This window comes from Pseudorca crassidens, chromosome 2 (assembly GCF_039906515.1).
Source record: "Pseudorca crassidens isolate mPseCra1 chromosome 2, mPseCra1.hap1, whole genome shotgun sequence".
Taxonomy (NCBI): Eukaryota; Metazoa; Chordata; class Mammalia; order Artiodactyla; family Delphinidae; genus Pseudorca; species Pseudorca crassidens.
Genome location: NC_090297.1, coordinates 134,992,082 through 135,019,909, shown reverse-complemented (window position 1 = coordinate 135,019,909; position 27,828 = coordinate 134,992,082). Strand labels below are relative to the sequence as shown.

Below are 27,828 nucleotides of genomic sequence, written 5' to 3'. Positions count from 1 at the left end.
TTCAAAAATGTTTATTGCAAAAAATTCAAAAACGTACTTAAGTGTTTAAGTCAGAGCCAGGATGAGGGTGAGGCTATGGAGGCCCCTTGGCACCAAATTTAAGGAGGCACTCACTCTCAGGGGCTGCCTGAAATAGTGGGACCCTGAAGATAAGCATCTCCTTAAGTTTTGCACCCTACATACCTCCCTTGATCACTCTAGTCCCTGCCCTGTTTTAAGTCCACCCAACCTCACTTTCTAGATATAACTGCACTGGTCATAGTTTGGTGTATATTCTTCCAGACTTTTTCTAGCCAAACATTAACATATATATATAAAACAATGCTATAAATTACATTATTAATATAGATGGATATATTACATTTAATAATTTTACATTTACATTAAATTACATTCAATAATTACAGTGTTAAATATGTACATTTATTAATATAGTAATAAATAGTAATATTTATGTTAACAGAAATGTATCCTTGGACATCTTAGGTCAATACTTGCAAATTGCTCTCTTTCTGAAGATGGCATATTTCATAATGGACATATTCCTTTTTAATATTTTTTTTAATTTATTTTTTGGCTGTGTTGGGTCTTAGTTGCAGCATGCAGGATCTTTTAGTTGTGGCACATGGTCTCTTCACTGCAGCACTCGGGCTTCTCTCTAGTTGTGGCGTGCAGGTTTTCTCTCTCTAGTTGTGGCGTGTGGGCTCCAGGGCGCACGGGCTCCACGGCACATGGGCTCAGTAGTTGTGGCACATGGGCTTAGTTGCCCCGCGGCATGTAGGATCATAGTTCCCCGACCAGGGATTGAACCTGCATCCTCTGCATTGGAAGGCAGATTCTTTACCACTGGAACACCAGTTGGAAGTGCCTCTTTTGTGATATTTATCACATATATTTCCCAGTTCTTTTAATAGGTAGCTTGATTTTATTTTTAACTTATTTTTAAAAATTGGTGTTATCAAGTAGTTCAAACTCTCACCTTAGTTACCTTTTCCACTGTTTTTGTGCTTAAAACACAGTATTCAGTTATATTTTCCTATGCCTTAACTTTTGCATCACTGGGATTTACTCTGGTGTATGGTGTAAAAATGGGATCTTAGCTGAGTTTTTATCAAAGGATCAGTATTCTTAACATTATTTGCTAAACTCTGTGACCATCGGAAGCGCTGAGGGTTGAGAACTTGATGGGGACACGGTAGAGCAGAGTCAACCTAGACGAGGTTTTGGTCCCTTCCAACCACAGGCTGCAATTCTGCCGTGGCAGAGGCTTCCAGGAAGACAGTGGTGAGGGCAGGACGTGCCATTGCGGTGGTGGAGGAAGGAGGTTAACAGGCAGCACTGAGGCCCGCTGTTCTCTGGGGGAGCCCAGCCGCCCTAGGTAGGGAGAGGCCTTTTGCTCTCTCAGTGTAGAGATGAGTAAGTCTTGCCAAAGAAGCACCTGGAAACTTGCCAGGCCTGCCAGGTAGATCTCACCCTAGAATCTAAATAGATGCTCCTTGGTCTTCCTCTACATGCCCAAGGCCTATGCCCCCATGGGCTGGCTGTCCCCCTTAGCTTTACCCCTCCTTTCGGCAGGGGTGCCTCCACCTTTGCCAAGCCTTGCCAATCCTGTGCCAAGGCTGCCGTGGAGGGGCCAGGCGAGAGGTGGGCCCCCGCTCTGGGCCCTCCACAGCCCAGGGGTGGCTTCTGAATGAAGCAGCCCTTCAGGCTGGTGGTCCCTCCAGCCCTGCCCATGGGACCCCTTCTTGGCTTTCCTTCCTTCAGGCTTCAGAGAAACTTCCCCATCCCCCTGCCGTTCTTTATCCTTTGGAGCACTTCCCACAGTCTGTCATTTTTTCCTCACTTGTCTGTCTTTTCCTCTAGAGCGTAAGCTCCATAACAGCACGTCTCTTTCCTCTGTTTATCCCCAGCTTCTAGCCCCGTGCAGCATTGGAAAAAAAAAATCCTTAAATTTTTTTTAAAGCTTTTTGCTTAGAATTTCTTGTGTTGGACTTGGCGTGTGCTCTCTCCTCTGCTTGTGACGTCTTTTCCTCCTTGCTCTCCTTGCTAATACCCACTTATCCTTCAAACCCCAGCCCAGCTCCCTCCTCCTGCCAGAAATCATCCCTGAACTCAGTATGTAACATCCCAGGCAGTGGTGAATTCCTCTGTCGGGACCCAGAACAAGGGCCCTTTGCTTTGCAGGGCTCCTCTGAGGAACCTCTCCTGCATGGGAGCTCTGCTAAGGTGCAGAGAACAACCTAGAACGACAGGCGGGCTGCATTCAAACCACAGAAGCCCCAGTTCCCAGGCTGGCAGCCCGGGTTGGGGGAGGGGACCAGCTGGTGGGCGAAGCGGGTTTATCGATGCTTCTAAGAGCCCTGGGGAAATCAAGGTGAAAGGCAGCAGTCCTGCTAAGGAGGAGGCCCACCCCTGTTTATCAATCAGAGGGGCTGGGACAGGGTGAAAAGATGCTCGGCTGCCTGCCAGAGGCCGCGGTGACGAAGGGGACCCACAGCCACCACCAGGGCCCTGGTGGCCCCACGTAAGGCCCTGCCTCCTGCCTCGGCCACTGTGGGCAGTCACCGTGGAGCTGGGGCTGCTCCATCAGCTTTTCCAGCCTCGTCCTAATTCTGAACACCCGAGCCTGGTTTTAGAAAATACGGTCACTGGAGCCATAAGGGCTGGCTGGAAGAAATCCTCTGCTTTGGCATCGTGTCAGGTTCCAGGGGGTGAGGGAGCGGGCGTACTCAAGCGGTCTTGGCCCAGTGGGCACTGGCCCCGGGAGCCTCTTTCACCCTCTGGTGGGCCTGTCAGCCTGTCAGCCAGGGCCCCATGGGGCAGGGGTGGAGATGAGCCGAGCCCGCCTTGGAGGATGGAGGGGGCAGGTGGGTGACTAGAGCAAGGACACAGAGAGGAAACTCTTGGACAGACAAGAGGCCTGCAGAGAGGCTCCGGGCTGCAATCCACCCGAGGAGCCAGGCAGCTAAGGAGGTGACACAGGGCTAACACAAGCAGGGAAGCGGGGGGTCGACCTGCCTGCCCCCCTCCACCCTCCCCAGCTGCCCCAGCAGAGGGAGCGTGCTTGGCACCCCACCTGCTCCACACAGGGCCGAGGCCATCTGAGCAGAGCGAAGATGTCCAAGAGAAAACCCCAAATCGGATTGAGGCTCCTGCTCTCCCTTAATGAGGTTCATTATCAGCTGCTCTGATCCCTGTAGAACCCAGCAGGCCGGATTAGGGGCAGGCTCTCCAATCTGGCTGACTCCTCCCTGCTGAGCAGGCAGCCCAGGCTGGCTCTGGAAAACAAGCCCTCTCTCCTTCCTCCAAGGAGAGCTGGAGATGTAGGCCGCCTGCCTGAGGAGGGGTCAGGCGGGCGCAGGCCAAGGTTCCTGGAGCAGAACTGAGAGCACCAGGGCAGGTGCTCCCTGGGAGGGCGGGGGAGCGGGGGTGGGGGGAGGCGGGACTGAGGGGCTTGGGTCACAGAGAGCTCTGTGGACAGTGGGGGAGGGCCCCATCCAGGAGACAGGGGCTATGACAAGGGTGCTCTGACCCCCCGAGAGCTGGCTGCATCCCAGGTCAGGCTGGGTTTTGCACATTCTACCCAGCCCCGGACACTAGTAGCAAGTTAAGGAACACACCGGCGCTTGCCTTAACAAAAATAATTTATTCCAGAGCCCCCTCGACCGTGGGGCAGAGTGGGGATCAAGCATGTGTACAGCGTCATCCTCCCCTCTGACCCTGTTAACCTCTACAGGATGGGAGGTGGACCCTTGAGAGGGACGACACTCCCCTCCCTCCACAGTAAAGATTAGCATCTATTTTGGAGATGAAAATCAACAAGAGACAAAAGACCCAGCTCCAAGAGGGGTGGAGCCCAATGCGGAGAAGCCAAAGCATGTTCAAAGCGAACACTTCTCTCAGCCTCTCACAGCTAAGGCACTAGAGATCCCAACAGCCCTCCCTAACCCCCCCCCGCCCCCAACCCAGTACCATCACCACACCGATTCCAGCCTGTACCCTTCCTGTACCCAAGGTTTGGGAAGGAGCCGGCCAGAGGCCCTCCTCCCACAGACCTCACCTGGGAGACCAGCATGACTTCCAGAAGCTTCCGAAGCCCACCGTAAAGCCAAACCCCACCCAGGAGGGTCTGAGGGGCTGGAGGACGGGCGGGCACAGAGGGCCAGAGGCAGTCCTTCCTTCTCTGGTGCAAAGGGCTCTTTGTAGCAGGATGGACGGAGTCCCGGGATGTAGTAAGGAGTCCACTCCAGCCCCAGGGGCCCCTCCTCTGGAGATGGGAAACCTTGGAGACTGCAGCCTCACTTGCCCCAGTTTAGGGCCAACACCAAGCGGGAATCACTGAAGCTTCAGGAAGAATGAGGGAGGACTTCAAACAAGCTGAAAAAGAGGAATTCGGTGCTGAGAGGCCCAGGATGGAGTCTCCTGACCCCACTGCCCAAGGCTGTCCTCCCCCTCTGCTGGCAGAACCTGGACATGTCTTCCTGTCTATGGAACATCCCTTCCCAGAAGCCCCAGGGAGGTCTGCTGCAGTAACTGGTTTTCCTAGATTTTCCTGGACAAGGAACAAGGTGGGAGGGGTGGGGTGCAGGGGGCTGGAAGAGCCCAGGGATGGCAGCTCCCTATCCTGCCCCCTCCCAAGTTGGGCGGTTCGGGCTGCGGGGTGGCTGGCATAGCCCTTCAGGGCCCTCATCCTGGCCCGGAAGTAGGTGTACACAGCCAGCAGACCCATGAAGGACACGGAGGAGAGCCCCACACAGAGGCTGATGTCCAGGTGGGAGAAGTTCCCTTCCAGCACCTGCAGCCACTGGCTCCGGCCCTGCCTGGCCCCAGCCTCTGGCTCCCCGTCAGGGTCGCTGGCCAGCTGCTTGGAGCTGCGGCCCACTCGCCTCAGCTCTGAAGGGCCTCTGGGGAAGTTCTTCCCAGCCAGGAAGAACACGGCCAACAACACGGCTCCTGTGTCTCCCCTGCTCAAGCGTTGCCGCCCCTTTGGCTGCTCCAACTTATCCCTCTGAAGCCCCGCTATGTGCTCAGGAGCTTCCTGGTCTGGCTCATCTCTGGCCATGCTGAGGCCAGCCTGCGTCTCCTGGGGGTGACTTGCCCCAGGTCCCTCTGCTGGAACATCTGGGATGGTGGTTCCAGGGGACATTGTCCCTGGGCCCGCCATGATCTCAGCCTTCTCAGGGCCCAGAGTAAAATTTCCGATCGCCAGCTCCAGCTCCACCTGCCTTGGGGGGACTGCCATCCTCTATGCACCCCTCCGGGGGCCCAGGCCAGCCGAAGGAAGGTCTAGGACGATGTTGCTGGGGGAGAAGTGGGTCTTCAAGAACTTGAGGGTGTTGCCCAGGTCCCACACGGGCGCACCCTGGAGTTCACTGTGGCAGGCGGAACAGAGCTCACGGGGTGGCCACTGCACCTTGGGGAACTCGGGGTCCTCGCTGGGAGCACCTGGGGAGGGAAGCACACACAGGTTGCCTGTGACACACTGGCCACCCGGAAGCCCAGACCGCATTCTTCCATTCAGAATGCCAGCTCCCTCATCTGCAAAAAGGGGGCACTGCTGCCCTGGGAAAGGATGGGCGCGAGAGAGGGCAGATGAAAGACCTAGCACAGAGCCTGGCCCACCGCAGGGCCCAACACTGGTGCCTCTCTGGGAGAGGACGTTCCTACCCTCCCCCACCCCCAGAACTCCACAGTTTCCCTTCCAGTCACTTCCGCGTGTTAACCCACTGTCTCTCTTTGTCAACTTCACTGCTGGCTTGTACCCCTGGACCAGACATGAGAAAGGGCGAGAAGACTCAGAACGATCTGTCTTGCAGACTGCATGGTCCACTAGTATGTATCTTCTTTGCATTTTTCTAAAATTTCCCAGGTTTTACGCAAGTGAAGATACATTCTTTTTGTAATCAAAGGGAAAATGTTTTTAAAGCAAGAGCTCAAGGCACATGGTAGTTACGAGGCATCTCCTTTACCCCCTGCAGCCCTCTGGGGTAGGTAGGAGTTAGTGGAATTTCTTCGTCAGGTGGGCCCCAAGGGGTGGGGTGTGGGGAGGCCTGGGGGCCTGGATGGGGAAAAGGACACCCAGGAGAGAGTCAAGAAGTTGCCCTTCCCACCAGGCTACTGGGACCCCAAGCAGGACTGGCACTGTGGGCAGAGCCCCAGGCTGAGCCCCAGAGGGCCTGCCACCGGCCCCTCTTCCAGTGTCACCTGGGGAATGGCAATCAGCCCATCTCTCTTGGAGGAGGTACCTCCCCTAAAGGGTTTAATAGGAAAAAAAAAAGTTGCTGGCCAGAATGAGGAAGCAGCAGCAGTAAGTGATGTAAAAATCAGAATGATTATTTTGGGGAGGGAGCAACATGTAGATTCCAAGGGTCCAGTGAGAAGTCATAGTGATCAGGCCTTGCAAAGTGAGCACTCCATTTGCACCTGCTCATTATTGTTACTAGTTGATCTGAAAGGACCCCTCTAGAGAGAGTAGGACACTGCCTTCCTTTCGGCCTTCCCTTCAGGGAGAGGCGTGGGCTCCTGGCCCTCCAGCAGCAGCTGGGCCCCCAGAGAAGCCAGGAGCCTACAGGTCCTGAGGCTGGAGGGTCAAATGAGCATCTGGTGGCAGGGGCAGACAGGGGCAGGGAGAGAAGGGGTGGGAGGAGAGACAGCACGTGTCTTCTTTTGAAGTCCACCAGGAGGCCCCAGGAGATGCAGACCAAGTGCAGCCGCCTGCACAGCCACCTGCTCCACGGGCTCCTTTGACCTTGGCCGCACCCCAGGCCTCATCCCCCACCTCCCGCCGCCCCTGGGAGGTCTGTCCCAGCCAAACACACTTCCTCTCTCCCCACAGACAAGCCCAGGCTCCATCCACAGGTGGCTCCCTCCCCACCCACCAGCTTCTGGCCACCTCTGGAGTTTAATGCTTTTGCCTGTTGGACCCATCTGACTCCTGTGCACGGGGAATAGAAAACACTGTAAATGAGGTATATTCAGAAGACAAGGCCTCTCCCGGGAGAATCAGTCCCTGGTTTTTCCAGGAAGGACCAGGATTTTCTCTTCAAGTATATTTTATCGTTATACCCTTCCCAGGGCGGGGAGAGGCCCAGCTCTCTCCTCTCTGTTGGTTTGAGTAAGGGGCCAAGAGCCAGAAAGCAGGACATGCGAGGCAGGAAAGGGACCCCAACAGGCCAGAGGGAGGGGCCCTGGTGTGGGCGAGAGAGTGAGCAATGGCATCGGAAGACCAGGGTCTCACGGTGCCAAAGCCTGAGTTTCCTCATCTAGAAAATAGGTCTAATGATACTGACATACATCAGCAGGGCTGGCAGAGCACGTGAAAGGGCTCTGGGTGCTGAGAAGCACCATGAAACACAGGGTATAACTTAGAGGACAAAGAAGGTCCCGACTCCTGCCTCTGGTCCCAGACTCCAAAGCTCCCCCGCCTCACCCTCCCTCTGCAGGTGACTCCAGCCTTGGAGGCAGGCCCTTCCTTACCTGCGAGGCGAGCGTTGACCTTGTTGTGCCTAGACCAGAACCAGAGGATGGAGCTGCTCAGGTTCCCCACCTGGTGCACGGACTCAGTGGCCATCTGCTCAAAGTGGCCAGCGCAGGCTCGGCAGCCAAAGAAGAAGCGAACGTAGCCCCGGATGGCCTGGAGGATCTCCTGGGCCTTGACTACAGGGGAGAGGAGACTCCAGTCACAGGGGCCCTTCTGGCTGCCTGTCCCTGCTGGCTCCACCACTGTTCCCATCACAGGCCCACCGTGGTCGCCTCTGCACGGGGAACACACACCCCAGCCCACCTGGTGAGGGGCTCAGGTCTCCCTGTCTACTTCACCTCCCAGGGGGCATGTTCGAGTTGACCCCATCTCCTTCCAAACTCGTAAACCTCAGTCTCCCTCGTCTGCCTCTTATCCAGGCCCTCATCACTTACAGACACTCAGGATAAAGTCCAAACGCGTTGTCAGGACACTCAGGCTCTTAGAGACGTGGCTGGAGAGGAAGGCAGGGGCCACGGTGCCCATCCCCCATCCCGTGGGCCCCTACTCTGCCCCTCCTGCTTTAGGCTTCCTGTTCCAACTCGCTCCCCATCGTGCCATGCTGCGTCCACAGCCCATCCCGATCTGGCCCCGAACGCTCCCTAATTTGTCTCCATTTCTCCCCGGCCCCCTCACTTCCTCCCACTGGGCTCTCTGGCCTGGCAACAGCACAGGCTCTGAATACCCGCCCTCTTCTTGCTCTGACACAGGCTCCTCCCTGAAGATACCACTGCTCCCCCAAACCCGCTCCCCTTAAACCCCTCCGTCTTCCACACTCAGGGCTGGAGGTGGCGGAAGTACTCTCCCTGCTGTCGGTTGCTTCCAAACTCTCTCTCCTTCCTGCTGCGATCCCCCCAGCCCTTTAAAAGCTCCAACTCCGAGTCTGACCCCTCCATCCACTGGGACTGCAGCACGCAGCTCTCTGTCCCATGCACCACCCTTGCCCGTGCCCTCGGTTCTGGCGACGTCAGTGCCCACGCCAAGCTGTGCCTTGTCTCTCACCTCCTCAGCCCCCTCAGCTCCTGCTTCCACCCCCGCCACCCACTCACCACCTGCCCTGCAGCTATCCTCGCCTCCTCCGCCTGGCTCATGCTCTGGACCTCACCCCTCTCGCCTCTTCCAAGATTTCACTCCCGCGAATGTTTTCTTGTGTTACGGCATCATCAATTTCTCCCTTGTATGGGCTCCTTCCGACAAGAAAAAAGAACTACAACGAAGAAACCCCTTCTCTGACCCCAGTCACACCCCAATCACTCCCCCATCACCTTCAATTTCTTCCCGGCTCCTCTCTCTTCAGCCCAACCCAACCAGGCCTCTCTCTCCACTAATCCACTGACACAGCTCTCGCCAGGGAGGTCCTCGCCTCACACCACCTCCCCACTTGGCTGACTATGTTCTCGCTCTTGAAACTCTTCATGTTGGGGGACCTCTTGAAATTGCAATGGCCACTCCTTCTTAGTCTCCTTTGTTGGCCCCTGCGCCCCCAGCAGAGGTCTGGATGCTGAATGCCCCAGAGCTCAGGCCTCAGCCCTCTTCTCTGCCCACCCACTAATGGGCTCCTCCGGTCCCGAGGCCTGAACTACCGTCTATATGCTAATGACCACAAGACTTGTATCTCTATCCTGGACCTCCCCCCAGAACTGCAGACTCAACTGTCTACATCTCCATTCAGAGATCCAATAGGCACAGACCACTAAGTGTACCCTCCCCCATCTACTCCCTCCCCGCCCTGAGCCTTCCCATTTCTCGGCTCATAGGACCATCAACTACCTGACGTTCAGGCCCAACAAGTCCAAGGTCTGACCAAAGTCCTTGATCCTGCATAGTCTTCATCCAATCCGTCACTGAGTCCTATCAGCTCTACCTTTAAAATATTCCCAAACCTGCCCACTTCTTCTTCCATGTGCACACCTACAACTCTAGTCTAGGCCACCACCACCTCTCCTGGACAAGTTCCACAACTTCCTAATTGGCTGCTCTGCCTCCCCCTTGCCCTGCTGTAGCCCACCCTCCACCCAGTAATCGCTCTAAAGCACCGATCTCGTGCGCATCACTCTCCTGCTTAAGGTCCCTAGTAGATTCTCATAATGCAGAGACTGAAATCTCCCTCCCTCCCACACCAGGACCTCCAAGCCCACCTCCTCTCCTGCTCCTCCCACTCCCAGGCTCTGCCACACTGGCCGCCTTTTGGTGCTGCACACACACCAGACTTGTTCCCTGAACTTACTAGTCCTTGACCTGGGTTATGGGCTGAACTGTGTCCTCTAAAATTCTTATGTTGAAGTCCTAGCCCTGAGTCCTTCAGAATGTGACTGTATTTGGTTGGACACAGCGTCTTTAAAGAGGTGATTAAGTGAGAATGATGTCACTGGGGTACAACCTAATCCAATATGACTGGTGTCCTTGTAAGAAGAGGAAATTGGACGTAGCCAGGAACACCCCCACTGAGGACCGTGGGAAGGCCCAGGGAGAATATGGCCATCTACAAAACCAAGGAGAGGCCTCAACAGAACCAACCCTGCCAACGTCTTCATTGTGGACTTCCAGCCTCCAGAACTGTAAGAAGACACGTTTCTGTTGTTTAAGCCACCCAGTGTGTAGCACCTTGTTATGGCAGCCTGAGCAGACAGCCCGGGGGGCTCTCATCCCAGATGTCCCACCGCTGCTTCCCTCTCACCAATCAGGTCTCAGCACAGGGGCCCCTCCTCCGAGAAGCCTCCCCCAGCCAGAAACCCTGTCTAAACACAGCATCCCCTCTCCAGCCCCCCTCCCCCACCGCTTGGCTCTGTCTTCTTCACCGACTCACCATCACACCTGAAATGATCTGTGTGTTTACTGTCTGTCTCCTGCCACTGGACTATTGTCCCCTTGAGGCAGGGACATCTCGCTGTATGCATTGCTGTACCACACCCCTAGAGCAGGGCCCGGCTCTTTGGAGACACTCCGTAAATCCGGGCTGACAGACTGGCTGGCTGTCCGCACATCCGGCAGCTCCCCCTGTTCCCTCTGTCTCTGCACAGGCCGTCTCCTCTGTCGGGGACTCTTGTCCATCGTTCCCCCTCACTTACCTCCTCCCACCCTTCCCGATGGCGTGGAGCGTTCCCTCTCTTCCACCCGCACATCTTGCTCTCCCCCTGGGCCCTGGCAGGCTGCATGGCAGCCCTGTGCCCACCTGTCTCACAGCCCACTGGGAGCAGGGACTGCCTCTTCCTCCTTTGTATCCTCCAGGCTGGGCCAGGGTCTGGCGTCAGCCTGGTCCCTCCGTGAGCTAGATGCCCACCTGTTCAGTTGCTCTGTGCGGCTGTGGGGCAGTGTGGGTTGTGGAGAGCAGCTGCATGGTTTGGGGATGAAACAGGGCAAAGGGGGAAAAGTACTTCCCCAGGTTCCCCTAGAAAATGATTTTTCAGTGGGAAATGCAGTAAAGTTGTTGAGTCTACGGTATCAGCTGCATAAACTGTGAAATAGACATAGTTCTTTTCTTTATGGGAGTATAAAAAATAGAACCAGAACTCTCTTGGGAAGACTAAAAATAAATCAGGCTTGTGGCTACAAGAAAGCCAGGGAGCAGCCTCACGCCCGTTGGTGGGGCACCACCTCGGGGGCAGCGGGCAGGGCTGAGTGGTTACTCCAGGCCCGCTGCTTGTGTGTGGCCAGCTGCAGAGGCGGACTCCCCTAAATTCAGGCCTGCAGCGGGGAGCCAGCGGAGGGCGGGACAGGGCCGGCTGAGGCACAAGGGGTGCACAGGCCCAGACTCACCTGTTTCTCGTGAGTGGTCTACATCTTGTCGAGCTGCCTCCGTGGTCAGGAAGTGGAAGACGACCCACAGGGAGCAGGGAAAGCCGCGGAAGTGCGGCTGACTCCCTTGGCAGCCCACCCAGTTCACCTTGTCGGCAGTCAGAGCACCCTAAGGGACACACACAAGCGTGAATGCATATGCGGAGAAGAAAAAGGAGCTGGCGTGGGAAGTGGGGAGGGCAACTTGCAGAAGACTCCAGGTCAGCACAGAGCCCCAGAACAAATGGTCCCTTTCTCAGTTTATCACCTTGAAGGTGGCATTTCCCTTCCACTGGCGACACCCGTCAAAGGAGCAGTAGGTCTGAGAACCCGTGACACAGACCGGGTCACATCGTTACTCTAGCCTTAGCCTCCCCTCTGTAGAACGAGGGGGGTCATCTCTAAGGTCCCGTCAAGCTTTGACACCCCACACGTCTGTGAGGTTCTGCACCTCTCCTGGCTGACGTGCCCACCTTTGTGAGAGCAGGAGCCCAGAAAGCTGCCCCTGGACAGAAGCGTTGCTGAGGAGCACAGCACGCCAGGGAGCAACAGAGGGCTGGAATTGAAAGCTCTCTCACCGGGCTTCCCTGGTGGCACAGTGGTTGAGAGTCCGCCTGCCAATGCGGGGGACGCGGGTTCGTGCCCCGGTCCGGGAGGATCCCACATGCCGCGGAGCGGTTGGGCCCGTGAGCCATGGCCGCTGGGCCTGCGTGTCCGGAGCCTGTGCTCCGCAACGGGAGAGGCCACAACAGTGAGAGGCCCGCGTACCGCAGAAAAAAAAAAAAAAGCTCTCTCACCACCGGGGTCTCACAACTGGTTCTAAATCTCAGCCCAACCACTTACAGGTTGTATGATCTTAGCTTATTTGACCTCTGTTTCTTCATCTGCTAAATGGGGATAATATCTGCCTTCCACTCATGCTGCGAGGATTAAATGAGGTCTGTACAGAGAGGGCTCAATAAACAGCAGTTTACTCGCTCCTAATGGGAGGACCCGACCACGATCACTGCCTCCTTCCTGAGTGCAGGTCGGTGACAGAGGTCAGAGGTGACAGGGTGAAGCCCTTCCACTCCCATAGATATCAAGCATGAGGTGGAGATCCTCCTTAGCCCTCCCACACTCACCTCCTTCCTGCTGTCCAGGGCAGTTTTAAAGAAACCGTAGGGAATTTTCTTTCTCTGTTGCTTCTTGAGCCAGTCACTCATGGAATGCAGGAATTTCTGGACCGAGGGCTGGCCAGGGAAGTACTATGGGAGCGATAAGGGGAGAGTGAGAAATAATTCCCCCAGAGTTCCGCAGTCCTGGGGAAGGCCGGGGGCCAGGCTGAAGTGGGCCGAGGCATTTTTTAGAATGTTCCAAGACCACCGGGAAAACATCCTGCCTAACACCCACATGTGGGTTCCTCACTACCTTTGCTCTGGAGCACCTGCGAAGGCGAGGGGGAGGGGTGGGCAGAGGCGCTCAGTGGGACCAGGCCCTCAAGGCCGCCCCCTCTCCAGGCTGCAGGCTCCGGTTCTGACCCGACCACACGCTCACTGGCAGGAAGGCTGAGCACCTTCCTGTGTCGCTGCCCAGGGCTGCTGGGACCCCTGGGCCACACGGGCCTCTGTTCAGCTCATCTTCTGACAGAGCAGCTGACTCGCTAACTGACCAGCTGGGCGAGGCTGGCAAATGGCCTTTCATTTGTATTCCACGGGCTGCCAATGGGGACGAGGCAGTGCAGGGGCTTGAGCCGAGATCCAAATCTTGATGGGAACTCCCAACAGTCTCTGGGGAGCATGAAAAGCCACTCTGACAATAAGTCAACTCAAATCGGATTAGTATCAGCACTTTAAAACCACAAGGACTCCAGGGACGAGGATGGATGCCTGTGTGCGCGCACCGCACGCGCAAACACACCCAGGGTGGGGGGAGGAGGGAGAGAGAGGGCTGCAGTAGCAGAGCAGGTCAGATAAACCACGAAGGGGCAGGTCGAGAGGGCAACACAGGAGGAAAAACAGCAAAGAAAAGCATTTGTGAGAAGAAGGGTGCTGCAGACAGGATTGATCCCTAAACAGAAAAACCTGCCAAGGGACCCAGTCCTCTGAGAAAGTCATGGCGTATTCTTATCTCCAGGCTGGACACTGTCCCCCAGCAGAAGTGGCCGGAAAGAATCCTGTGCTTTGACACGCTCCCTCTTGGTCAGCTCACACGGGCCTCTGGGCTCTCAACACGAATTTACAGCTTCAAGTCAGCGTTTCTCACTGACCTTCACCCATCGTCCTGATTTGGAAGGATGACGCCCTCTAAGGCCACGGTGTCAGGAGGAAGGATGAATTAAGGGGCTCTGGACTACAGGGAGTCACCCTGCGCCGGGAGCAGGGAAACCCTGGTGACCACACGCCACCCAGTGGCCAGTCCTGCCAGCCGCTTCCGTGAGGGAGCAGGGAGATCCCGGGCTGGGCCGCCGGGCAGTGCCTCCCAACTGGCCATACTCACAGTTGACAGGTCCCTAAGGCTGAGCAGGCAGAGTGAGCTCTACTCACTCAGCCTTTCAGTGCTCCACGCACGGAGTGCATAAGGGTGTGGGTTAGACGAGACGTAGGCGCAAATCTCAGCTCAGCCTCTCACCGGCTGGAGGACCTTGGACAAGGTGCTTTACCCCTCTGGGCCTCCATTCCCCTCTCTGTGATGGGATAATGCTAGCACCCACCCCGTGGAGTCTGTTCTGAGAAATGCAGATAAGCTAAAACACAAAGGAGTACCTTGCAGAGTCTGACACCTTGTCAGAGCTCAAGAAACGGTAGCTGCTACTATTATTGCTCCTCAGGATAAAGCTACCCAGGCAAGGGTAGGGCCAGAATACTCCGCAGCCTCCAGGGGCTGTGCTGCACAGCAGATGCCCCTGAGCCCGTGCCCCCCAGCCCTCCACTCTCCTCTCAGAGGGTCCTGGCTTCTGGCAGGGAGGACTCCTTCACCCCAAACTCAGTTCCAGCATTGCTGAGGGCAGAAGCTCGGCGGGCACCACGGAGAGGGTGCTGCTTAAGCCTCTGCCCCGCTCGGGCATTTCCTGGGTCTCATTCTTTTCCCTCACACTGGCTGCAACAGTCCCACTGGGAGCCAAACACAAACGAGCTTCGAGTCCAGCTGAGAGATACAAGCAGCACACGATAATTCCCCTGGGATGAGTGCTTCAGAGTGGATTGGACTGGGGGGGTAAGGGGACCCCTCTCTGCTTCCTGGGGCCCCGCCTCACGTGTCAGGCAGGAGGACAGCACACAGAACTACTCGAGGACTTTTCCCCTCTGAGCCTCTGGGTCAGCCACCCTGGGCCTCGGCAACTTGAGGACCCAGCAGCTCACGAGGCCTCTGAGGAAAGGCTCTATTATCAGACTGGGCTGAAGAACAGGGGCCCAGTCTGCGTGGAACATCTGAGAGGGGCTGAAAGCTGTCTTGCCTTAGACCGGAACAGCGCTGTGACAGCACTTGCCACCTCACAGGGTCCTCGGTGCAGCCACAGATGCCCGTCACTAAGCCAAGTGGACCAGAGGGCCAGGCCTGGTGAGGAGGGAAGAGGGACCAGGCTGGCGGCAGTTCCTGAGGGAGAGGCGCAGACCACCCCCAGAGGTAGTCCCAGCTGCCCGCAGACCTGCGCCAGAAGGAGGGGCTCAGACCTGGCTCCCGGGGGCCGAGGGTGGCTGAGTCAGCAGTCAGCCTCTGAGGGGGACCAGAGCCCGCACCTGACTCAGCAAGTCCTCTGCAGCCAGAGCGTGGGGATTTAAGTAGGGCAGCACTGGCAGTGGACCTGCAGCCGCAGAGAAGGATGCAGGGAGGGAGGAGGCGGCAGGTGCAGAGGGAAGAGGCAGCCCACATCTCACCTTGAGAGACGAGCAAGGAGCGTGGCAGAGAAGGGGTACAGGCTCTAAAGCTGGGACCCCGGTTCAAATCCTGGCCACGACACCACCAAACAGGAGGCCTAAGGCACATCACTTGAGCGACCTGTACTTCTTAAATGGGGGTGGCACCTGCCACCCTGCGGCGAGATTAAGAGGATTAAATGCCTGACACACATCAGGTCCTCAGTAAGGAGGAGCCACACTTGGAGAAGTAGCCATGCTGGCAGGAAACTACAAAGGAATAAGGAAGGCACGGCTAAGGCCAGGGAGCTGCGTCAGACTTTGGCCAGAGTCTGGGAGGGAAAAGAGATTCAGAAAAGCCTTCTTTCCTTCACTGGGGTCCACGGGTCCTGCTTTCCCAGTGACCGCGGCAGGGAGTGAGGCTGCACTCCAGGCTCGGCCTGAGGTAGAGGACTCAGGCAGGCAGAGCCAGCTGGGAATATCCCCAGGGCATCAGGCCCTGGGTCCCACCCACCCCCCTGCACAGGGCAGGGTGAGGGAAGGGGGTTGTCCCTGGTGGTACGGGGCTGACGGGAGGAGGGCGCAGACCGCAGGGTAGCAGCCCATAGTAGACTGGGACAGCCGCGGGTCCAGGTGTCCAGCCCGACCGCGAGCTCCTGAGGGAGGGGCTGGCCCGGCGCCTGCTTCAGGGATGCGCACTGATCCCATGTGGTGTGGGGCTGCCGGACAAGGGAGGGCAGGGTCCTGCTCACCTGGGCCAGCACCGCCATGAACTTTTTCAGGGCCACCAGGCGCTGCCCCTCCAGGACAGAGAACTTGGACACTTCTACCTGGAGGATGTAGTACAGTGCAGATTCCAGGTCAGCCATGTAGATCTTGGAGCTAAGGACCCAGAAGGAGCCAGGGAGAGAAAAGAGTATTAACCATGGGGCAGGGGCTGGGGAGAAGCACCCAGGGCCAAAGGGAGAGAAGAGGAGGCACTACTGATGGTCACAGAGTCCTGTGAGTTAGCACTTGGGGTTGGGGAGGGAAGGATTGGGAGTTTGGGGTTAAAAGATGCAAACTATTACACATAGGATGGATAAACAACAAGGTCCTACTGCATAGCAGAGGGAGCTATATTCAATATCCTGTGATAGACCATAATGCAAAAGAACGTCTGTCTGTGTATAACTGAGTCACTCTGCTGTACAGCAGAGATCGGCACAGCACTGTAAATCAACTACACTTCAGTAAAAAAATAAAATAAAATAAATAGGTTAGCACTTGGCTCTGCCAGTAACTACCTGTGTTATCTTGGGCAAATTACTTAACTTCTCTGAGCCTCAATTCCTTATCTGTAAGATGGGGATAGTAATAACTTGCTCACAGGTAGGTTGCTGAGAGGATCAAACAAAAGCACAAATGTAAAACTCTCAGCAGCTCCTGGCACAGAGTAGGGTTCCCCCTCTGCAGGTCCAGGGCCAGCCTCTCCCATCACTCACTAAAGGTGTTTTTATCAGGCCACTAGTAGAAGGTTGAGCTTCATTCTCTGTTCTGAACAAAGATCCCTAGGGACAGACAAGTAGACCAACAGGGGCGCACCCACACAACATGGCTCGGGAAGCTGGGTGCTCTTTGAAAGACCAAGGGTTTGCTGCCCGCCAAGGCTGAGAATGGGGCTGGGGAGAAGGGGAAGTGGGGTTTTACGTTTATTTTGGCTGACGTCCTTGCAGCTGCCAGACCCTGGGCATTAGGGCTCCATCTTGCACCTCTCGGGCTGACCCCAGCCCTGGGGGAAGGGCTGCAGGCTCCCAGCTGGCTGCTCCACCCCGTGCCCATCACGCTCTTGTGAGATCTGGGCTCAGGGTCCTGAGGGAAGGGCTGCTTCTCTACCCCTGCCTCCTGACCCCTAGATTCTTGCCTCCTTCTATGGTGGCCTAGCTCTGGGGTCTTGGGCAACTCAACCCGCCTCTCCGGCCTCAGTGATCTCACCTGTAAAATGGACTCCTGCCCCACCTGCCTCCTGAGGTGGTGGGAAGCCAACGAGGTCAGCTGACGGGGTGAGCACTGTGGCCACCTGCGCTTTACCCTCGTGCCAAAGTCCCCTCCCTCTGCTCCACTTCCATGTCCTGGGGCCTCAGTTTACCTCTCCGTTCCTGTGTTATGCCTTAAGGAGTGGCCCCCTGACTAGAGGAGATAATGGACGGAAGTGCCCAGCAGAGCCTGGCACATAAGACTAGAAGTGTCAGCCATAATAGCAATTTGAATGATCTGAATAATCATAATTTGAATGATTATAATGAGCATACCCACCTCTTACTTTCTCTTTCCTTCCCACCTGATTTACTACAAACCTCTCCACTAGCACTTTCCACCCTTAGAGTCTCTCGTGTTGGGATGCAAAATCCTTCCCGAAATCCAGTGACCCTGCCCCCAGTTCTCTCGTGCAGCCCCCCTTGTGGAAGCCGCTCTCTGGACTCAGCTCTGAGCTGCCTGGTCAGCCATTTCCACGTGGTACCATGCTGGGGGCCAGAGCAAGAGGTCTACAGCCCCATCTCCCTGCCCAACAAGCAGAAATTCTACCACCAGGGCACAGCCAAGGAGCCTCAGAGAGAACAGTTACCTCGTGCTGACAACTGTGCATGATGACACTGGCTATCTTGAAAAGTAGTGAGCTTCCTGACACCAGAAGCATTCAAGTGAGGTCGGGTGCCTTCCTAGAAGGGATGCTGCTAAGGGACTGTAAACTCTGGGCAGGGCTTGCATCTGCCCTGCAGAAATAACTGCTTGGGTGGGAAGTTGTTTTGGAGGCTGCACATTATCCTTCCAAGCTGATTCTACTTGGTCTTGAATAGTTAAGCTTAAGGAATGTGGGCATCGGAAAGTATGCGTTCCATCATGAAGAACACAGTCAGCAGACGCTGCCGCCTCCGCCCATTTAAGACTCTCCTGTGCGTGGCCAGCGGCCGGGGGCCCCCATAGGCCAAGGCCAGCCCTCGGGGGGTCTGGGCTCAGTATGACACGTGCCAAGCTTGTGACAAGGAACAGAGTGTGGAAGGAAGGGGGGCGTGTCTGTGATTAGAAGAGAGGGTGAGGAAGGGAAGGGAAGAGGAGGCCCAGGCGTGGCCTTACGGATCTGCAACTTTCCACACGGTAGGGGCTATGGGTCTAGAGGTGTTCGGCGCAGTCGGGGTGGGGACAGTCTCGCTGGTGTCCCTGGAGAACCTCTTCAGGTACATGGTGTAGAAGAACCTGGATTCCATAAGCCTGTGAGGGAAGGGAACCATGGGGGAGAGGCAGTGAGCACGGAGGAACAAAACCCCAGAGCTAACTCGTGGCAGGAGAGGAGGCGGGTGGCTCACCTGACAGGAATGTTTATTCAGAAATATTTGAACCTGGATCGGTCTTATCCTCAGTGAGGTAAAAATTGGGGCAGCCCTGCCTCACGTTAACCTTTCTATTCACTGCTCATGCTGTGGAAAGCCTCTCTGACACCAGTCTGAAGTCAAAACCCACCTGGAAAAGCGGCTGGGCCCGTGAATTCCTCAACCTGCCTCGGAGAGGTGGGGAGACAGGGCACCTTCGGGGGCAGGAGGGCCCTCTGGGGACAGCGCTCCTTCTGGCCACGGACCGGACGGTGGGTTTGACGACCCTCCCCAGAGACCAAAGCTACAAAGTGGCACGTGGCCTCAAGGAAGCTCACAAGCTTGCTCCAAGGTACCAGAGGTGACATTACTCCCCAGGGAGGTCAAGGGAGTTTGATACATGATTTTTAAAAAGTAGCAGCAACGACCCCAAACCACGACATTTCTGACGATCCTTTTGATTTCTCTCTCTCGTCTCATAAAGAGGAGTCCTCAAGGGCAGGCGGCGCCTCCTGGTCAAGGGCCCTGGAGGGAGGGATGTGAAGACCAGCAGCGTGACGGGACACCCCAGGGGACCTGGCACTGGGAAGCACTGCTTTCCACTCCACTGTCCCGGCCCCATGTTTACAGACGAGCAGGTGGCTAGAAGCAGCGTCGTCACAAACAATTTTCCCCTCCGCCAGCTCCAAGAGAGGAAACAATGCCTCCGCTCCCCACCAGGACCGGCACTTCCTGCCCCTCCCTGTCCCCGCGGCCATCGTCCTGCCCCCCCCCCACCGCCCCCCCGCCAGCGCTCTCTGACGAGGCCTGGCCCAGTGCTGCCAGGTGACTGGGGCCGGGTGAGGGCGAGTGGCCGCGCTGCCCAGCCCTGGTGCAGGAGGGCACTAATGGCTCTGAGGAGTGGCTCACTGGACATCTCAGGCCAGCCTTGGTCTCCCTGGCCCTCGCACTCCTGCCTGCAGGGCCGGGTGGACATCAATCATCTGCCCAGGGAGGGCACTGAGGCACCATCTGGCACCATTCAGCAGCGGGAGCCTGACAGAGGGGCTGCGGCTGGCCTGATTGTTCTCTCTTGGCATTTCGGAACTGGCTATTGTCTGGCTCCTAATGAACTTTTCTGCAATTAGAAAACCAAAGGGAGGGAGGGTCAGGCGTAGCTGAGCGTTTGCCAGGCACTTGCAGACTGCCAATGAGTCTGTCTGTGGAGAGAGGAGGATGGGGAATAGGGCCAGGGCCGCGGTGGGGATGGGGCAGAAGCGCCAACGCTGGGTGTTGAGCGTGCCGGGGACCTGAGGCTGAACTGCTGAGCTGGGGGCAGCGTTCTGGGCCCGGACTCCTGGCTGTAGCATGCCCACCACCCCACCCACCGTAGGCAGATATCTGCTTCTCTTGCAGAGGGTGCCCATGGACTCCTCGGAAGACTCACAGGAGAAAGAACCCGTCAGCCCCTGTGAAAGGCTGGCAGCCTCTCGAGGCAGGAAGAAAGGAGGAGCGTGGGGAGAGGGGAGAGAGGGGGCAGAGAGACACTCACACGGGGATCCGTAAGGAAGAGCCATTCCGAAACAGCAGGTAGCAAGATGGGAAGCTGGTGACACCAAACTCGTTCACCACGTCATGCTGTGTGTTGAGGACCCTGCGCACCACTATGCCCCGGCGCTGAGACAGGTCCAGAGTCACCTGCAGAGACAGTGAGACACTTGGTGGTGCGTAGGCCAAGCCACTGGACAGAGGGAAGGCCTGAGCAGGCGCCTGGTGGCAGCTGTGCTCTAGCCAGACTCGAAACCTTTCCAAGAGTAGACTATCGTGATGAGTGAGAGCCTCCTGCCGCCAACTACATCTGCCCTGCTGTAAGGAGTGCAAATGCTGCCTGCTCGGAATGGTGCGGACCACACATCTTGAATCCTTGAGGACAGTCCCAATTTGGTGTAATTTTCTTTCCAATGAGAACAATTTGTAAAAGGCATAAAAAGATGTGGTTTTCAAAAACACACATGCACCCCAATGTTCACTGCAGCACTATTTACAATAGCCAGGTCAGGGAAGCAACCTAAATGCCCATCAACAGACAAATGGATAAAGAAGATGTGGTACATATACACAATGGAATATTACTCAGCCATAAAAGGAACGTAATTGGGTTGTTTGTAGAGACGTGGATGGACCTAGAGACTGTCATACAGAGTGAAGTGAGTCAGAAAGAGAAAAACAAATATCGTATATTAACGCATATATGTGGAATCTAGAAAAATGGTGCAGATGAACCTGTTTGCAAGGCAGAAATACAGACACAGATGTAGAGCATAAACATATAGACACCAAGGCAGGAAAGCAGAGGGTGGGCTGAACTGGGAGATTGGGATTGACATATATACACTAATATGTATAACACATAACTAATGAGAACCTGCTGTATAGCACAGGGAACTCTACTCAATGCTCTGTGGTGACCTAAATGGGAAGGAAATCCAAAAACGAGTGGATATATGTATACATATAGCTGATTCACTTCGCTGTACAGCAGAAACTAACACAACATTGTGGAGCAACTATACTCCAATAAAAAAAGTAAATTAAAAAAGTGTATGTATCTGATATTTGGAAGAAAATAAAAGTGGTTTCAGTTTTGTTCTGATATTTGTAAGACTTTCTGTCTATATTCCAAATCGGAAAAACATACTTAGACGTGACGGTTTTATTTTTAGAAAGGATTAAGAAGGAGAAATATACTGTTAGGTAACATTTATTAAATAGGTATAATGTTCTGTATATAGACTGTTTCATTTAATCTTCAAAATAATACTTACTATGAAATAGGAACAATTACTAGCAGACCAAGCCAGGTGGTGCAGTATACCATGGCTGCTTGGGTTTAAATCCTGCCCCCCCAGACTAAACCTCTCCCAGACTCAACTTCCTTACTTGCAAAATTGTAATAACAATACCCACCTCCAAGGGCTGTTAAGAAGACTGAATGGGTTAATTTTATAAAAGTGCTTCTAACAATGACTAGTAAATAGTTATGTACGTAAGTATTTCTTTAAAAAATAAAACTCCTATCGTATAGTAGACGCAAAAACCGAAGCTCAGCAGTGAAATCATGTGATCAGGTCACTCATGTAGCAAGCGCCTGAGCTGGGCTGTCAATCCCAGATCGATCTGCCTCCAGAGCTGGGGCTCTTGGCCACTGTGCCCTCCTGACTCTCAAACTAGCCATCCCTGGGCACCTCTGCATGGACACGGGACCAGTGCCCTTGGTGACTAGGGGAATGGGGGAACGTAGGAGGAAGAGCTGATTCCAATGAACATTTATCAATCACCTGTACAGGCATGACGCCAGGCCTGGAATGGGACTCCTTCAGCAAAGCTCCCTGCCCATCCCACCTCCATGCTTCCCCTCTCGGGGCTGAGAGGTCTGGAGACAGCTCAGAGCGTTCAACTGTGCTTGGGGAGTTTCAGGAGGAAAACCATTCGGAGTCCACAGTGGTGTTTAATTTCATCCCCTCTCTCTCTATCTCCTTGCACTGCCTTGGAACTTCTCCCAAGCACCGACCCTGTCCCACCTCTGCATCTGGGAAAAGCCCAGTGGCCCGCGAAGTCCATGAGGCAGCGGTGGAACGGCAGACTCTCTGCATCAGGCCGGGGACGGCTCTTTATAAAGCACGTACTCTGTGCCAGTTACTCACCCAGGCTCTTCCTCTAAACCGCCTCACTTGATGTTCCCAAACATACTCTGAAAAAGGTAACTGTCACCACTTCAAAGGTAGGGAAACGAAGCTCAAGAAAGTTGAGTAACGTGATCACAGACACAGCACATAAGTGATGAAGTGGAGATTCCAACCCGCCTGATTCTGTGATCTGCTTCACCTGGGAAGGGACCCCGTTTCCTCAAGAGGGACTAGAGGCTCTCTGATGTTCCCTCCCCCCCCGATTTTTGACTCCAATTCTTTGCGGGCAAGGTAGTGTGGAAATAACACAAGCTTTGGAGGCAGACAGACCTGGTTTGAAGTCCTGCTCTACCAATTCACTGGCTGTGTGATCTTCGACCTGTTATTTGACCATCTTCGTTAATTAGAAAGATCAGCAACTACGTGTGTCAGCAATCTAGTGCAATGCTCAATAAACAGCAGGTGTTATCATTCTCAGTTTCCACGAGGAAGATCCAAGCAGACAGAAAGGTCCAGCTCCTACACTTCCCGTTTCCCCCAGCAGGGGTCAGGCCAGTGCTGGGCTAAGAAGGGCACAGGAACAGCCCTGCTCTTGGCTCTCTCCCAGCGGCTATGCAGGAGCTGTGGGACCGTGCAGGCAGCTCACCTCTCTACCCAGGTAGGAGCCTTCCCTTTCAAAGATCAGGGCCAGGTAATCTTCATCATTTCTTGCAAAGAATCCAGTAATCTCCTTCAGCCTGCAAGAGACAACGCTGGCAGTCACTCTCTCTGTGGTGGGAAGAAAGCAAAACTGCCGGCGACAGCAGACGTGGCTGACCCAGTACCGTGAATACGGCCACACACACCTCCTCCTCTGTTTGCACACAAGACTTCGAGGAAGTCTCTCCATGCCAGCGCTCCAGTGGGAGTAAACCAAACCCTGAGTCTCAAAAGACGCTCTCTGCCTATTACCGAAACCTGGTTCTTCACTTCACCCACCTATTTGGGTTGTTTTTTCAGCATCAGGAGTGTGTACGGGCAGTCTAAGGAGGAGACCGGGGGAGGCACGCTTTGAGACCAGGTGTTTCTATGCTCTGGGTAAGGCCCAGGCTTAGAGGGCAGTTTTTACTGGTCCCCTAAGAAGCTGGTGTTTACTACCCATCAGACACAAGCCTTGATCTGTGCTAAGCCACTACCAACTGGGAGATGTGCTTTTTCCACCCCTGGAGCAGGCATACAAAAGGAACTAAAGAATCAGAAAGTCCTGGGTACAGGAGATCTTAGAAGCTATCTAATCTTATTTTAAGATTTTAACCTCCTTATTTTAATACGAGGAAACTAGGGCCCCAGGACGAAGGTGGAAATTAATAAGAAGGCAAATCTTATTATTCCCCCCAAATCAAAGAATTAAGATACAAGCTGTTTTAAAAATGCAGAGTTTCAATAGAAAACAATTGCATGATACAAAAATGATTTGTTCCCTTATTTCAATTAAAAGCAGAACATCATTAGACATGTAACAGGAGACAACGGCATCTACTTTTGTCCCCAACCTGATGACCTATTTCCCTCCTCTGGATCCAATGATGGGGCAGTGGTTACCTCCAAACAGAAGGCGCAACATGGGGCCAGTGGAGCCCAGCCCAGCAACAGTACAAACGCCATGCCAGAGAGGTGGGGGCCCGAGTGTACCCCAGTGGGTGGATGGTCACTGAGAGCCCCTGGGGTGGGAGCAGGTGGCCTCTCAGGCAACTTCCCCAGACCTCCCCAAGGCTGGCAGAAGAGCGAGCCCACAGACGGCTGACCATGTAACTCGCCCCCATCCCGTCCATTCCCACTCACACTCTGGAAGAGGCAGCCCACCTTCCACCACAGGTCCCCGCCTCCTCCCTAAAGCTCTCTAGAAGGATCACTTTGAGAGAGGCTGGCAGGTTTACCTGGCTGGTTGCTTTTGAGATCTTCTGGGCTGAAAAGGCACCATGAGGGAGGGTGGGTGTAAGAAAGAGAGAGAGGCAGAGACAAAATCATTGAGAAATGGAAGAAGGAGCGAGGTGTTTCCTGGAGAGATGGGGTCTGGCTGTGGAACCCCAAACCAAGACCATATACTCAGTCCACGGGCTCCATGAGGCCCTCTGGGAGGATGGAGAATTGGGAAAGATGATAAAAGAATCATTGTGAGTTGGATTCAACACCAACTGACACTTGGAAACACAGTCCCTCAGCAGGGCCTCAGCTTTCCAGACACCAGCAGACTTAGTGTGGGCGCTGAAGCCCCAGTGTTTGCCTCCTGAGGCCTTCTCAGCATCCGGAACCTTCACTGTGTTCTGTGGCTGGGCGCCCTCTAGCAACCCCAGCTGGTACTTGGATTTGCTCCTTCTTGGCCCCTTAAGGTGGGCTTTCTCCTATCCGGAGTTCTCGTCCAGAAGGGCAGGACCTCGTGTTTTCAATCTACCTGTCTCCCTCTGTGGGAGAGTTAGAGTGAGACATCATGCACCTCATTATCCTGTTTTCCTAGAATGGAAGCGATCCTGGAAGGCTGCCGGGCAGGTAGATAGATATAGAGCACCAGCCACCTGATGCTCTGCAGCCCAGGGAGGAGAGTCACCTCCCCATCCCCCGGTCACTGCTATGGCTCAGGAAATGAGCACCTTCATTTTACAGGGCTTTGTGCTTCTCAGTCCCCCATCCCCTTTCCTCTAAACGGCATCTGGTCTCCCTTTTTCCTCCCCACGCCCACCCTCTCAGGGACCCTCCCTGGGTTAGATCATGTGAAATCCAGCTGCATCCCTCCGATATTCCAGGTTCTGAGAAGCAGCAGCAGGTATGACCCAGAGAACCCCTCCCGTCTTTTTCTTCCCACTGGGTGGGATGGGCCCTTGCATCCCTGTCAGCCCCAGGAAGTCAGGGCTCCTCGGGTAGGACCTCCAGCAATGGGAAGCCCTCCACCAGCTGCTCCAGGCAGCTCTGGGCTCCGGTCCACTGGGGTGTCCACCACTCAGGCAACAGGAAGAACCAGCCCGGTCCCCAGCCCTGCTGCCCCCCACTGTCCTCTCACTGCCAGGCCTGCCATCCTGTCACACTGCCCTGGGCCTGCCCCAGCCCCAAATACCTGGCAGGCTCCAGTGGGGGACAGGCGGAGGGCCACGTGTCATTATGGGACTCCAGGGCGTCAATGAGCCTCTCCCGCAGCATCTGCACGTCAGCACCAGCCACTGTAAATGAGGATGGACACAGGCAAGGGGTGTGAAGAGAGGAGAATGAATCCCAGTGCCCTTGTCAGCTTGCCTCATGGAAGCAAAGGGCCCAGAGCATGAGCTGAGCAAAGCAGAGCACATCTCAGTCCTCCTCTGTATGAGGGGTGGGGGCATCCCACCCCTGTGGTCCTAAGCATGGCAGGGGGACCCATCCCTCAGGGCAGGCGAGAGTCCCTCAGACCTGGCCCTGAGGGCCCTCCCCACGCTATCTGGCTGCCCCTCTGCGTGTCAACCCCACTTGGACAAGAAGGGCTATTCTGGGAACGTGTGACCCTCCCTGCTTCCCGGATGGGCCCAAATGGAAGGGCTTCTTCAGCCTTGTTTTCCCAAAGGCATCTTCCAGGCTGGCTGGGAACGACATTTCCAGGAAAACACAAATTTGTTTGCGGGGACCTCCTCACCCTGCAGACCTTGCTGGGCTCTCTTCACCCCAGGAGAAGCCCAGGCGAAAGAGGGGGAGAAAGATGCTAACGGCACCAATGAGACCCCGCGAGCTGGGACACCCACCTGACAGTGTAGCTCCTGAGCCGGTCTTGGAAGAGGCCTTAAAGAACTGGAAGCAAACACACAGAAAAGAGTCAGTGGAGCTAAGAGCACAACACCCGCGCCAGTTGAGCGCTCTGTGTTTGAGACCCAGCTGCTTACTAAACGGGGTGACTTTGGGGAAATGACTTCACTTTCGTGAGCCTCAGTTTCTTTATCTGTAAAATGAGAGCAGGAGGTCTCTGCTCTTGGAGCGGGACCCTGGTTCCTCTCCCTGGTGTCCTGCATCTGATCCCCACCCCCACAGCTCTGGAGCACCCCGGGAAGCTGCGGCTCGGACACCTGGCTGAGGGGGGTCTGTTTCTACAAAGTGCTGGGACCCGGCACATAGGGACTAGAAAATAGTTGCTCTATAAATAAGTGATGCAGACCCATCCAAAAAAATAAAGTGAAGTCGCTTCACGCCCCCCGCGCACACCCTGGACAACGTTAGCTGCTCTCTGAGGCGATCTGTCCTGGCTCCTTATCTTGGAAAAGGGGCAGTGAGGCTCATGTCTCTGGCCACCGAGGACTCCCAGCCTGGCTCAGCAGACACTCCAGAAGGGAGGGGTGTCCAGTTTGGTTCTACTGAGGGGTGGGCTTGAGCCCCTGAAGAAACAAGCCTTATTACAGATGGGCCAGTTTAACTCTCTCCCCATGTACATGACACCCAGGCCCAGTCTGTTGCCTCCTTGGGAGAGAGGACAGAGAGAACAGAGGACAACTCCTTAGAATCTGAGCTCCTGTCTAAGCGGTGGGAGAGCTGCCAGAACTCTGGCTTGAGCTCTCCTGGGCTCAGGAGGTAACAGTTCAGTTGTCCTGACAGATGGCCACTTAACTGCCTGGGGGAGAGCCTGCAGTCTGGGAAGAGGCCTCCTCTTGAGGTCCCTAACCTCGCGGCTACTTGTAGCCACCTTGGGCCTCTGCCGAGTAGCACAGCTGCTCGGCCTTATCCCAAGCTGGTGGCTGAATGTAGGCCCTCAGGTCTACCGGACCTGGGTTCAAGGCCTGGCTCTGCTATGCTCTTGCTGTGTGACCTTGGGCACTCTATTAACCTCTCTGAACCTTCTCATCTTTAAGATGAGGATGACACCATCTACCTTGCAGAATTGCTGCGAGGATTCAATGACAATACATCCAAAGTGCTTAGCACTGTACCTGGTGCACACAGTAAGAAATCAATAAATGTTAACATTATCACTATTATATCATCATCAGCCCCTTCCCTCGTTCCTTTGAAACCCTAGGAAACACGGATCAGCTAGATTTGTCGGTTCTAGCCATTTGTAGGCAGAAAACTGAACTCTGGAGGCCACCTTCCCCCCTCATCCCCATGAACAACAAAGATGCAGAGGAGCCGCCCATCTCTCCCCACCTGCAACCGTCTCCCGCTACTGCTGACCTCACCTGGACCCTGTGTTATTCTCTCTCTACTTGGAGCATTCATATAGACTTTTATTCTGGGTGAAAACCAGCCACGGACACATGCCACATATATTCATAAGAGTGTTCTTCGCAGTCACTGAATACATTTTGAATGAATAAAAGTATACGCTATCCTTACGCTTGTAAAAACGAGCCGAGTTTTCTAGGACTGACATGAAATCAAGTAGATAAAGCATGTTAAGGCATTTATGGGCTGACACTGTTTCTCAGGAACAAAATAAAAGACACACCTATTTGAGGTTTGGTTTGCTCACAGATAGTAACCCAGAGGATGACCTTTACAGCTGCAGTTATTCACAGCGATGGTGCCCTTGTACAGACAGAACAGACTTCAACTTGCTTCCACAGGCATAAAAACATGACTGACGTCTTGACGCCTTAAGCCATGTGGCTCTCCACGGCTACAGTTGTTACTGTCAGCCACTGTAAAGTAGTGTGGTTGACTCTTCTTCAACCAGCAGGCCTCCAAGATCTGAGCAGGTGCCT

General features: G+C 54.9%; 1 protein-coding gene and 1 long non-coding RNA gene across 2 annotated transcripts in view; both read right to left on the bottom strand.

Moving 5' to 3' along the window:
• Nucleotides 1-3,626: 3,626 nt before the first annotated feature.
• Nucleotides 3,627-27,828, bottom strand: part of QSOX1 (quiescin sulfhydryl oxidase 1) — a 41,391-nt gene continuing 17,189 nt past the window's right edge. The window contains exons 3-13 of the mRNA XM_067728805.1: nt 25,882-25,927; nt 25,230-25,332; nt 22,788-22,878; nt 20,008-20,153; nt 18,244-18,378; nt 15,882-16,011; nt 12,418-12,540; nt 11,276-11,423; nt 7,477-7,656; nt 5,226-5,445; nt 3,627-4,377 (exon numbers count right to left, since the gene is read on the bottom strand). Of these exons, the coding sequence (XP_067584906.1) occupies nt 5,246-5,445; nt 7,477-7,656; nt 11,276-11,423; nt 12,418-12,540; nt 15,882-16,011; nt 18,244-18,378; nt 20,008-20,153; nt 22,788-22,878; nt 25,230-25,332; nt 25,882-25,927 (1,302 nt within the window). The 3' untranslated portion in view covers nt 3,627-4,377; nt 5,226-5,245. The remainder of the gene's footprint in view (nt 4,378-5,225; nt 5,446-7,476; nt 7,657-11,275; nt 11,424-12,417; nt 12,541-15,881; nt 16,012-18,243; nt 18,379-20,007; nt 20,154-22,787; nt 22,879-25,229; nt 25,333-25,881; nt 25,928-27,828) is intronic.
• LOC137219758 (uncharacterized) lies at nt 18,470-20,000 on the bottom strand. Its single transcript, XR_010941232.1, has 2 exons — nt 19,386-20,000; nt 18,470-19,001 (listed from the first exon to the last, which is right to left on the bottom strand). It is a non-coding gene; the product is annotated as an uncharacterized lncRNA (long non-coding RNA).